Source organism: Ramularia collo-cygni (genome assembly GCF_900074925.1).
Source record: "Ramularia collo-cygni strain URUG2 genome assembly, contig: RCC_scaffold01, whole genome shotgun sequence".
Classification (NCBI taxonomy): domain Eukaryota; kingdom Fungi; phylum Ascomycota; class Dothideomycetes; order Mycosphaerellales; family Mycosphaerellaceae; genus Ramularia; species Ramularia collo-cygni.
In genome coordinates this window covers 2,111,751-2,124,342 of record NW_019716255.1, presented here as the reverse complement: position 1 = coordinate 2,124,342, position 12,592 = coordinate 2,111,751, and the positions used below count along the sequence as shown (strand labels likewise).

Genomic DNA, 12,592 nt, shown 5'->3' with positions numbered 1-12,592 from the left:
GTCTGTGCAGCACCGAAACCTCAAGATCGAAAGAGCTTGTTGGTATTCCCATTCCAAACGCCATCGCTATGCCATTGCCATACGCCGTCCCTGATGTACACCTCATCTTCTTACAAATGCATCGGCGCAAGACTCAAGATCTTACTCCACTTGTGATTTCTCAACTCGGCTCCCACAATTCCATTCAGCCTGCTCCCAATAGGCTCTCCTCCCTTGTTGATAAGCACACAGGCATTATCATCAAAGCTCACGACGCTTCCATCTGCGCGCTGGTACTTTTTCTTTGTCCGTACGACTACCGCATGTCTAATGTCTCCTCTTCGAACTTTGTTCGCTGCTGAGACCGAGACCGAGCCGCCCGATCCTGATTCTGGGCCGAAGTTGCGCTGTTTCTGGACTACGACGATGATGCGGTCGCCTGGTGGTGGTTGTCAATAGCGTCTCAAGAGAATCGTGCGARAAGTCATACCGATTCTTGCGTGGCGCTTCATCTTGAGGACTTTGACGCATTCTGCTATGGCGGCGCCGCTGTTGTCTATGACATTGACCATGGTCTGGATTGAGGCATCTATTAGTTTTTGTTCGTGGCTTGGGAGTGCCAGCTTCGCGCCATGGACCATGTATATATTGCCAAGAGGCCAGGAATATCACACCTTTAGTTGAATCATCGTGAAAGCCCAGCAGAAGCTTGCAGACGAAGACGCAAATGGATAGATGGTGGGCTAGGTATCTGATCGATGAAGTTGTGGTCAGTCGGGAGTCCGGCCGTCACCGAACGGAATGCTTGCGGCCCCGCTAGCGGCGGAATATCCCTTGATCCATCGCGTGCCTGACGGAACTAGTCAATTACATTCAACACGCCGTTCTCTTGACCTTGCCCTCGAGTCTTTGCGCCACGACGACACCGCCGCTTCATATTGTTCGTCCTTTTCCACGCGATTCTGCCTTTTCCTGCCGTGTTTGCTTCCCGAGACAAGACGCATCGACCATGTTCCCGACGGCCAATCACGATCCCAGGTAGCTCCGAACACGCTTCACGCGCGCGGAATTGAGACAGAGAGAGGGACGGCCTTGCTTTATTGTGGGCGGCAAGAAAAAATCACAATAAGAAGGGAAGAGTACTAATAACAACAAGGCTTCCAGTATTGGGAACTGCATGGTTGGAACCATCGCTTGCTGCATACACCGCGACATTCTTGGCCTTGCGCGTCGCCGACAAGATGCCTTCGCAAGCTGCTGACTTGGAAGAGGCGTTGAAGAAGAAGGGAGGCCTKACACTGTCGCAACTCGCCAACTACGACGATATCATCACCGATGCGCTGGTCGATCGGGTATGTGCTTGCCGTTTCTTGTCGCCAGCCTCCTGCGTTTCTACAAAACTCACACTTCTGCAGGTCTACTTTTGGTCCTCGATTCGCAAACTCAAGCCAAACTACCACCCATGCCGTGGCGTRCTCGAGGCAGATATATGCAAGACCCTACAGACATATGWCATCATTCACAAAGATCCGAATACCGCCCACGAAAAGCTGCTGCAGCTTCCCGGACTGGCCAAGTACCTGCGGAGTCTAAAGACCGAGGACGAGAAGGAGCATTTCCGACGCCATTTGCGAAAGTATGTCAACATGTACTTGGCCGACTGTCCGTTTGAGGTCGGAACGACGAATCGCTACACCATCACCACTGCCGAGGCTGCCATAATCGCTCGGAAACCCTTGCACAGGAACGAGTCAATCAAGTACTTGACCGGCATTCAAGTGGAGATGACGGAGAGGGAAGAACAGGAGCTATCAAAGAATAACGACTTCAGCGTGGTCATGTCAAGTCGCCGGAAGCGTCCATCTCTGTTCCTAGGACCCGCACGCTTTGCCAATCATGACTGCGATTCAAACGCCAAACTTACGACGACCGGACCGCATGGAATCCACATTGTGGCTTGCAAGGAAATCGCTCTGGGAGACGAGATTACGGTTACATATGGAGATGATTATTTCGGAGAGGGTAATTGCGAATGCTTATGCGGGACGTGTGAACGATTACAACGAAACGGCTGGGATCCTCGAGGACCTATTGTGCACGATGACAGCAGTGACGAGGAGTCGGACGAAGATGCGGAGGAAGGCGCGGAGATCAAGGCTGCGCCCATCGTACAGCGGGAAGTGAGGGCACACTCACCGAACAAGCGGAAACGAGATGACGAGGTCGATGAGGATGGGAATGAGTCAAATGGTCGTCGGAGCAAAGCACAGCGGACGGGGAAGCTGACCGATGCGGAACAACTGGAGAGAGACCGCCGTGGTCGGTTCAGTGGGAAAGCCGCAGCGAACGGTTCACAAGGGCGATCACCTTCCCGGCCATCTTTGAAGACCGAGGACAGCGATGTAACTTTGAACAGGGTCTTGCAGCTTCTGGGAATGGTTGCAGATCGCCAAGAGCGACAGAAAAAGGAGCCCTCGGAAGACCTCCAACCCAAGTCATCAGGGAGGCCGACAGCCACTTCCGGAAGCACCTCCACAGTTGTAGATTATGGCGAGAGACCCGCGGCCGAGCGCAAACCTGGAGCGCTGCCGTTCGTCACAAGGAAAGCCGTTGATTCCCGCGATGACGAGACGAGAAGCAAGCATGCATCGATTGAGGACGCCGAGAACAAGTGCGATGCGGCGCCGGCCAAGTCGATACCCTCGCTCGGAAAACAGCGAAGTCGCTCCAACCTGCGAAATGTCATCAATGCCAACGAGCCCGTGGATCCTTACAGTATGCCTGCATCACCTGCTCCACAGGAAGAGACAACCATCAAGAGAGGGCGCGGCCGCCCGCGGAAGTATCCTCGTCCTGAGGACGATTTAGCAGGGCCCAGCTCTCCGTCCACGAATGGAACGGACGCCGCGTCATGCGCCTCTTCAGCACCCTCGAGTGCCACATCTATGGAGACTWTCGCCGCCGGAACGATAGCTCAAGGCATATGCGAAATGTTGACTGATGGGCCGGACTTGGGAGAGGCGAGTGTAAAGGTTACTGTCACAGCGGCAGATGGGGGCAGGACTCGCACACGCGCTACTGCTGTGAAGGAGAACGAAGCACATCTACTATCTCCCGAGAAAGCGAATCGTGGCGGGGACATACTACGCAAAAGTCCGAGGTCTGGGGACGCCACTCCGATCCGCAGTATTGAAAAGATGGAAGCTGCGGACGACTCAGAGGAAGATGTTCGGCGAGGCGAAGCGCGTACACCTGGTGACTACACGCTCTGTAAGGCACTCCTCGCGACTACATACCACCGGTGGGTAGAGTGTAGAAACTGCGACGAACACTTTGTGCAGGACGAGGCTTTCCTCACGCGAATTGCTTGCCCGCGTTGTGAGCGCCATAGCAAGCTGTATGGTTACTACTGGCCAAAGACGGACAAGGAGAACAAAAATGACAAGGAGGAGCGTGTACTTGATCACCGTACGATTCATCGTTTCATCGACCCGGAAGAGGAGCGCACTGAGAGAAAGGGACGCAGGACTCTCGCTGACGTTGTGCGGGAGAAGGAACTCAGCGAGAGGCTTGACAGCGAAGAATCGGGAGAGTCGATAGAGAGACGGCTAAGGCCGAGTCCAAGAGGAGGGAGGAGCGAGAGCCATCGAAGAAAGCTGCGACAGACCATGTGAGCTGCCTCAGCAAAGAATCGTTCCGACCTGCTCCATCTATTTGTGCTCAGCTCGGCATCGACCTTGTCTGCATACTGCTCAACGCTTTTGCAGGTTTATACATGAAAATTCGAGAAAGAGTCACGATACCTAATACCGTTGTTTTCGCTCACTCTTACTGCTATAGGCAGACGTTTCTGGTTGAATTTGCCAGTGTTCTTCAGGTATGCAGAGCAGAGTGAGTGACTTGTTSATACGCCGCTAGATGAGCAACCTCCTCTTTGCTTAATGGGCCACATGACGCTAATGTTGCCCATCATGTTGTAGGACCCAAAAAGCTGCGGATTCCCGACCCGTCGTGATCCCGTCATCTCGAAGGCCAGAGGGTCTTGTGATGCGTTCATTTTCTACCATACATCTCCTTCCTGGCAGTTCTCGCTCTGCATACGCTGCTGCGGCAGCAAGATTTGTTTGCTTCGCCCGGCGTGTGCAGCTGACTTCCTTCCGTCCCTCGTCGCACCATCTCCTCACCGTCTCTTTGACTTGCTGAACCTTCTCAGCATTACACTGCTTCTCGGCGGGACTGCCTTCTCTACCTACCACTTGCAGCACTTTTGCAAAGAGGCCGGCTGGTAGCAAACTCTGCTATTCATCAATCCGACTGCCTGCTGTCCACAACATTCCATGCCTCAACAACATGGGCATAGCGCCTTCAAGAACTGAACTATACCTCCCTTCGGACTACTCTTTACGCGTTTGCTCCCCGGATCGCTGTTGGTGTAACGGAAGACATCATAATTGTTCTTCTCCCAAGTACCTTTACGTGGAGCGTGGCGGAGACGGGAGGGAACGGTATCAGGATCCGGTGGATATGGTTGGCGAGTTTTTCATGAACGGCGGTGGAGGAGGGCTTTCGAAGAATCCGGGAGAGTGGACCGTAAGGGATTATGAGAGGCTTGGAGAGGTGTTGAATGAGTGGCAAATGAGGGAGAGGGGACGGCGGAGGGGTGGTGGTGGTAACAACTACGGGCCGAGTCCTTGGGATGGCAGTGGCGGAGGTGATGGGAGTGGGAGGAGAAGACGCACGCATCCTACTCGGGGCGAATTCGACCGGATGCGGGATACTGTTGAAGACAAGTTCCAACGGATGGCGGAGGAGTATCAGAGGCACATGGCGGAGAGGGATTCTTTGCTCTTTGGGAGTGCTTCTGATCATAAGAGGGAACAGTACAGGAACAATATGCTGAAAACTTTGCAAGAGATCTTGCCGCAGCTGAGTCAGATGATTGCTGCACAACAGATGGGTGGTGGTGGGATGAATGGAGGTGGGATGAATATGGGAATGGGTATGGGAATGGGAATGCAGAATGGGATGCAGGGTGGGATACCGGGGCTGGGAGCCATGGGTGGTGCGGCTGGTTCACCTGGGATGGGAATGCAAGGCGGCGGCATGGGAATGCCAGGCATAAATGTCAATCCTATGATGAACCCTATGGCGGCCGCAGCTGCAATGGCTGGAGGCCCTGGGATGGGTCCCATGAACACTCCTATGATGCCGGGTGGAGGAATGAATGAATTTGGCGGCGGCGGTGTTGGTGGATTTGGTGGCGGCGGTTTTGGTGGGCCTGGGCGACGAGGTCGAGGAAGGAGAGAGAGGGCCTTCCGAGATGACTTTGATGATGACTTTGGTGGTGGAGGCAGACGAGCTGGGCGGCCGTTTAGAAGAGGTAGAAGAGGTGGTTGGGATGATGAGGATGACGATTTGCTCGGTGGAATCGGCGGTGATGGTGAGTGAGTACATCGATGTGTCCAATTGGAAGTGCTTACTACTATGCTGACCACGCGGATAAAGATTTTTCACCTAGAAGACCTCAAGGCGGACCTCAGAGACCGCGGCGGCCTAATGGAGGGGACTTTGATGGTGGTACTGCACATCAGGATGTATATGGTAATCGGATCGATGATGGCTTTCGCATGGCACCTCCGATACCTCCACAGCATACGCACTTCCATCCGCAACCAGAGTACGCTCGCTCGCCTGGAACGGACTACCTAGGAGAAGAGCGGACATATGGTCAAGCGCGAAACGTCCATCCCGTGGTACCTCCGCTAAGAAGACCATCACCGTCTGGACATCCGCAAGCATGGGTGCCAGAAACGAATATGCCCCCTGACCCTACACTCCGGCCTATCTCCCCTCCGGCTGGGAGGTATTGGCCGGCCGGTAGCACAAGACAGCCAAGGGGGGCCTCTGTTCCACCCATCTTCGAGGCGGACTCGGTGTGCGAAGCTGTGCCGTCCTCGATGAGGCCGGGCAGTCTCAAGAGAGCTACCGGGTTCCAACCTGAAGCGCGACTGTCTAGACCGAGAGACGAAGAGCCAAATCGCAGAGAGCCCGAAGCTGGAGCCGTTCCTTCGCAACGAGACCTACAGTGAGGAGGGGGAGGTCGCCGTAGCACACATAGTAATCATAGGGTGGATATCTATCCATGCGCTTCTTTTCTTGTCATGATTTGGATCCACTTTTGAAGATGTCAATAGCGTCTTCGCATATCGGAGTTGTGTCCTCTAAAATCAGCAAGGATGTGGAAGGGCTGCGAAACCAGTTGCAGACTTGAAAAATGTCCGGAAGCAGGGGAACTGGATGCCGTCTATCAGTTAGTTGTAACCTGTGACACCGATGCAATCAGATGCTGCAGTAAGATATTTTGGCTGAGAACTAAACTGGTCGACGTGTTCACCGCTGTTAGATTTCTGCCCTACTCAGGGGGTCAAAGAAGACCGACACCCACAGGAGTTCCGAGCCCCGACTCCCGATGCCAATCCATGGGAACTATTTGAGGCTGCCGAATTCTTCATTGTGATAGATTTTTCATCAAGCTCTGTTTGCGAGCACATTCGGCCTCACCTTCGAGCTATGTCGTGGATGAACGTAGACATGACCTCGACTCCCATAAAGTCCAACTCAAGCCTCGCTAGAATGATCATCATCATCCAGCGGAAGTTTTATCGGCTATTACCGTCAATACATGCGGAGCCATAGACCATCACAACATAGCCCCATGATCTTGCCGTGCTAGAGAATTGTCATGCACTCAAGCGGGACCAATAGAGTGCGATCTACCTCGGGTCTTCGTGTTTGATGCAGCTTTCCATGCTCCATCACATCAACTAAGGCAGGAATTTCGTTCGCTTGTCGCTTCGAAGCAGCAGGTCCCAATTCCGGAGGAGACACATCTGTCATTGTCCGTGTTACCAGGACGTCAATGCACATGGCCATTTACGGCGGGCATGGCGCGTGTCAATGTAGATGGATTGAAAAGTTAGCATAAACTAGCGATTGGAGCTCACTCATGGCGTGTGGTTTTCTTGTCGTCGCTTATGGCTTGCATAGAACCTTGCTTAGGCATGTTTCTTCTTTCTCTCTCCAGCAGGACTCGGAGCCGTGGTAGATGGTCTGCACGAAATTCGATCAGGTCACGCAGCTCCCCGTCGTAGTGCGCTGTCACGGAGACGAGCGTGGTTGGGTGGGGCTTGTGCAGACAGGTCACAGACTGCATTGGCTGTCTTGCCACTGTAGACCCGCACCCTGTAAGACGGACCTCCGTGTCCACGTGAAAGGCGAAGAATAGAACGTGCTTGCCAGCAATCATTGAGCGACGTGAAAGTTGCGATGCAGTCTCGCTCCAGGCTTTTCAACCATCAGGCGGATAGCAGGTGCAGTGGTCAAAGGTTGGTTGAACATGCTGTTGTGTTTGTTGTTGTTATTGTTGTTGTGGTCGTTGTGGTCGTTGTGGTCGTGATGCGTTGAGATGAGCGATGGCCTTGCAGCGTCGGTCTTCAACGTATGTAGGTGTCAACCCAGAAAATGCATATGGTTGAGAAAACCCACTCCCGTCGTTCAAAATTCGGACATGATATTCTCGCAGTGTACCATCATCGAAGCGCCAAAGCGGAGCATGGGCCGTGAAATCCACTTTGATAGACAGCTCCGAGCTTGCCCTTAGTATACCACTTGGAACACGGTATTGTTGCATCTCCCCGACCTACTGGGCACGTGGCGGCACAAATTATGGGTTTTGTGGGGAGGGGGAGAAGGGCCAACGGTACAGGAGTAAGGTAAGGTAAGGTAGCGCTCCACATTCAGACCTGTGGCYCAGACAGCTGGGATTTCTGCTCCTACAGTAAGGTAGTTACGAGGAGGCTACAACGTGGACGGGAGCGGACAGGTGATTGCTGGCCGTATCCTGCGAGGCCGCGTGTTACAAGAGTGCATGATTGGCCGGGGCTGTCTCCAAGCCTGCATACAAAGGGTGAAGGGCCCCTCCCGACCAAGATGCAGACGAGATGTGATCGAGTCGGATCGTGTTTGACGTTGGAGATGGACGTCCGCCGGAAGCGGATCCGAAACCTTGGACAAACGAGCCCGTCCTTCGAGCTTTCCGAGACCACACTTCTGTCCCTTCCTCACCCGTTGCGCCGCCGAAGCATTGCCATCCGTCGTGTCCATGCCACCGACTTGCCATTGCCAATGATACCGCTGCGGGTGGGTCTCCAGAGATCAACCGACCGCCGAGAGACCGGACTGAGGCAGGAGCAAGCATTATTGGCGCCGCACATCCATCATCACCACCACCATCATCATCATCATCGTCACGGTTAGGACGGTCAAGGAAAGACGGAGCGCCGCCGAGCAAGTCCAAAGGATGCATGCATGATGCGAGCCATGCAGCTCATGTACGCTGAATTGTTGACCAGGTCACCATCAGTTCCTGAGGCCCTGTGGCGTTGCGACATGCCGTTGATTTGGCGATGCTACGCCTTCAGCGCAACGTTCACCAGACCTAACGACCACTCATGCCTCCTCATTGGCACCCATAGTCCCCCGGACAGTAGCTGATACACCATAATCGGTGAGTTGCRAATTTCAATCAAGACCGCTGAGCAACAAGCCAGCGACTGGTCCGATGATCCAAGCGTGCAAGTACATTGCCAGGCGCTCGGTGCACAGAATCAATATTCTTCTGCACGGCGATCCCTTCGATGCATCATATTCCCCATCCAGCACGCCTGATGCTCCTTTTGACGGCCTTAAAGGACGACAATGTCAGATCTTTCTTCTCTGGGCAAGTCGTTTGTACACTGACGACTCTTCGCACGTGGCCCGCAACTTCATCCTTTCTTACCGTCAGTAACCTTATGCGGGAAGAAGAAAGTCGCTTGGACGCACATCTTGCGTGCCGGGTTACCAATCGCAATGGCGTCCGTGCCACCAAGATTCTTGTTACTTGGTTCAGGGATGCTCGGTGCTTAGCCGAAGCCCATCAGCGTTTCTACCCGAGAACTGCAAGGCATGCAAACTTACAGTTCACCATCTGTGGATGCGGTAATTTGCACATGCAGCGGTCAACAAAGTGGTCCATCTCCTATTACCCTTGATGTAGGAAAGGCGCTTCATTCACATYGGCCCACTGATGCTTGTGGGTTCGCGACCAAAGCGTTCTAGCGGCAAAGAGGATGCAAGTCTCGCATCCATCACACAGCCTTTGCTGGGATCTTGTGGGGAGTTCGCTGGCTGACTCCGGGCGTCCAACTCCATCCTGCACAGACAAGCCAGACTMACCGTTCCACTTCTTTCTTGGCAGACAATTCCGGACTGAGGCTGGTAAGTCTGGCTGCACGTATAGGTGGTGGCAGACTCGATTATGATATCGGCACGACATTGTATCGAATACAAGTAWACCATACCCATTTTCGGTTCATGCAACCATGGAGGTTGACCGGAACTACGCAAAGTCTGGAAAGGGTGGTGCCACACTATCCGGTCCGATTGAGCGCGTGAGCACGGCGATACTGCTCCATACACGTCGGTTCCCCCGTGCTTCTTCGGGAGCTCACTCCTTGCTGCATGCGACCATGATTCCGGGCGGTCGAGCGTTCGGTATCAGATTGCGAGCCTGGTGAGACTGGTTGTGATTGCTGACCCCTGCAGCCCTGTTCGCCGAGCCCCATGCTCTGCATCGGAGCTAGTGCGCGAGACAAGACGCGGAAAGAATGGTGAGGGTGGAGTGTACCATCACGCGCACACGCCCTGTATGATTTGCTTGCGATCAAGACCGTGAAGTAGATAGCGGTCCTTTCTGAAGGATTCTCGCCCGTGTGCGCCTTCACTGTGGTTGTACTGCCGCGAGCAAAATTCGGTAGCGTGTCGATACCGCGGGCTCTTTACGGTCAGCTCTCTGCCGATAGCCTGGTTGATGTCAATGGAGCAACCTCAACAACGGGTAAGCCTCTTCTTCGCAGCCCAGTGGGCCTTCCGGCGTTCTGTGCTACGCCTCGGGTAGTATGGAGCTTCAACGGCTAACCGCACATGTGCCAGGTTCTTAGTCGTTGCACAATGCACAAATATTTCGCCTGCTGTCCCATACCCACTCTCTAGTTCCCTGAAGGATCACAGAATACGCCAGACGCGCTTCCGGACGCTTCCTGACGTCGTTCGACCCTTGCACGTTCGCTACCAGATAGTCGTCAACCCCATGCTGGATTTCGACGCCTTTGTGCAGGTGCAGTGCCCTCGAAACCAGGGTATCTTGATCCGACGCCGCCTGCTTTAGCGCCCCGCCGTGTGTGTAGCGGCACAAAGACATTAAGTATACATGAGCATCCCTGTGGTCACATTGCACCGGCCACTCTTTCTGACTCCCTGTGGTCTTCTGTGGACTGCCCCGGTTCATTTCCGTGCTACACGTTCTCGTCCTTGTCTGTTGGTCAACCACGACGGGCTTTCCTGTTCGCGCTCGCATAAATTCCTTCGGATGACCCAGTTCACACGGCATGCTTTCCTGAGCGAAGATCTGATCGATTTCCATGGTCCCAAGGAGAAATCAGCACATCCCAAATACCATATTGCGGAGGCCAGGAAGCTCCGAGTTCATCACGCGCGCCACATTATTGACCCCATATCAATTCGAGACCTCTCGGTGTGGTTTACGAGATCTTAATCCCAAGGACGGTCTTTCTACACGCCCATCATACTTTCGAAACAGACCGACACCGGCCAGACTGGACATTCTATCGCTCGATACAGTCACACTCTTGGAAGCACTTGACATATCACCTTCAGATCGAAGACGGTGTATGGTGTTGGGACGACAATATTGAGGTTTCAGTGTTTCTATGTCGCAGTCCGGACGACCATCACCCGTCCAGCCTCCCTTTACGGGCAGCGAGCCGGGTAGAATGGCGCAAACGCAGCGGACGCCGACGTTTCCACCGCCTTCATTCTATGATCGACCGGCACACTACTCTCCAGGACCACAGCTCCCTCCCATCAGCTCCATACCTTCATCTCGGTCAACGCACAGGGAGGGTCGCTCTGTGCAACTACCACCAATGCGCGTTCCGCCGTCAGCAGGATTCTCAGAAGCCAACGCATCGTCGCCCAGGTCCATTCCGGTCTCTCATCTACTCTCGAATCATCCCTCATCACCACCCAGGCACCAGCTAGCGGCGCCCACGCAGCAAACTTTGTACCGACAGCCTCCGGTAGACCAGTATCCGACCTCGCAAGTTGAGTACAGGCCGCAGCCACTTTCGTACCCACCAGCACCCCCACATCGATTTGAGCAGGCGCCCGCGCCGTTTCGACAGCCACAGCCATATCAGTCTTTCCAGCCAGCAGCGCACTCACAGTACCAGCGACCCCAGTACTCTCCTGCACATCCATCCCTGGGCAATGACCATTTCGATGGTAGCCCACATAGCCCGTCGATCAGTGGATTCTCATCGCCAAGCAGCTATAGCCATTCCGAAGCATCGCCACGCTCATCGCTTGCACGACCTCCAAAGTCTGGCGCCAGCAAAGCGCCACCGCTGGATTTTGCCCTCAGTATTCGACAGCAGCCCGTGGCAGCTCGGGCCTGTGGATTCGGGGAACGCGATCGCCGTGTTATAGATCCTCCGCCGATTCTCGAACTCAAGATTACAGATAGAGTGACAGGCTTTCCAGAGCAAGACCTCAACGCCATGCTCGCGCTGCACTGTACTCTACTGAGTCCAGATGGCACCGCCGACGAGACAGAGTTGCCATCTGCACATCCCGACATTCCGACGACCCGGAGACTCATGGGCACGCTTGTTGCATCGCCTTACCAGGCAAAGGACGAAAATGGCATCGCGGGAACCTTTTTTGTGTTCCCAGACCTCAGTTGCAGATCTCCTGGCAAATACAGGCTCAAGTTCCGCCTTCTGAGAGTCGACACCAGCAACATGCAAGTGGGCGCGACTCATGGCAACGTTGCCAGCGCCATGACCGATGYCTTCAATGTGTACACGGCGAAAGACTTTCCTGGTATGCGGGCAAGTAGCGGTCTACTGAAGGCGTTACGACGACAGGGATTGAATGTCGGTGTGAAGAAGGGCTCTGAGAGTCGAAAGGGTAAAAGCAAAGCCAAAAAGGAGGCCGAAAGCTCAATTTCGTCCTCCGAGGGCGACGACGACAGCGACGTGGATGTCAGAGGTGGCGTGAACCGTAGTCATCCCACTTCTGGTGGTGTCAGCCCCAAGACCAAGGAGAGACAGAAGGGAAAGAGGAGGAAGCGAGACTGTTGATGATGGGGWTTCCATCCCTCAAAACAGTACCCGCACAGAACYTCCATGATCATAGCACGAACGATACGATTCAGCACCGCGCCGTCCGGAGAGAGTCCGTTTAGCACGCTCACCGCACAGCTTTTTGTGCGTTGGTTTTCCCCAAATTTCCCCCCCTTGCAAGGTTCTAGCATGATGATGGCATGGTCATCGAGGATCATGGATTCAGATGCCAGGCTGGGGCCTTGTTAATTGACCTAGCCAGGATATGCCCATTTTTAAAGCGTTGCATGGCGGCTATTTTGCTCCTTGGGCGAAGCGATATGTAGATGTCAATGCTTTCCGCGCTTATTTTCCTGGGTTGCGGAAGC

General features: G+C 54.2%; 4 protein-coding genes; 3 read left to right on the top strand and 1 right to left on the bottom strand.

Moving 5' to 3' along the window:
* Positions 1 to 110: 110 nt before the first annotated feature.
* Positions 111 to 668, bottom strand: RCC_00753 (probable 50S ribosomal protein L14; the record flags this gene model as incomplete). XM_023765933.1 has 3 exons in its annotated part: positions 111 to 418; positions 470 to 554; positions 654 to 668. The coding sequence occupies 3 exons, from the start codon at positions 666 to 668 to the stop codon at positions 111 to 113; spliced, it is 408 nt and encodes a 135-aa protein (XP_023621701.1).
* Positions 669 to 1,220: 552 nt separating this feature from the next.
* RCC_12127 (uncharacterized protein) lies at positions 1,221 to 3,653 on the top strand (the record flags this gene model as incomplete). XM_023765932.1 has 2 exons in its annotated part: positions 1,221 to 1,331; positions 1,395 to 3,653. 2 exons carry the CDS (start codon positions 1,221 to 1,223, stop codon positions 3,651 to 3,653), a joined length of 2,370 nt encoding a protein of 789 aa, XP_023621700.1.
* Positions 3,654 to 4,329: 676 nt separating this feature from the next.
* RCC_12128 (uncharacterized protein) lies at positions 4,330 to 6,068 on the top strand (the record flags this gene model as incomplete). XM_023765931.1 has 2 exons in its annotated part: positions 4,330 to 5,423; positions 5,498 to 6,068. The coding sequence occupies 2 exons, from the start codon at positions 4,330 to 4,332 to the stop codon at positions 6,066 to 6,068; spliced, it is 1,665 nt and encodes a 554-aa protein (XP_023621699.1).
* A 4,956-nt stretch (positions 6,069 to 11,024) lies between these two features.
* On the top strand, positions 11,025 to 12,242 carry RCC_00751 (uncharacterized protein; the record flags this gene model as incomplete). The annotated part of the gene is made up of 1 exon (XM_023765930.1): positions 11,025 to 12,242. One exon carries the CDS (start codon positions 11,025 to 11,027, stop codon positions 12,240 to 12,242), a length of 1,218 nt encoding a protein of 405 aa, XP_023621698.1.
* Positions 12,243 to 12,592: the final 350 nt, after the last annotated feature.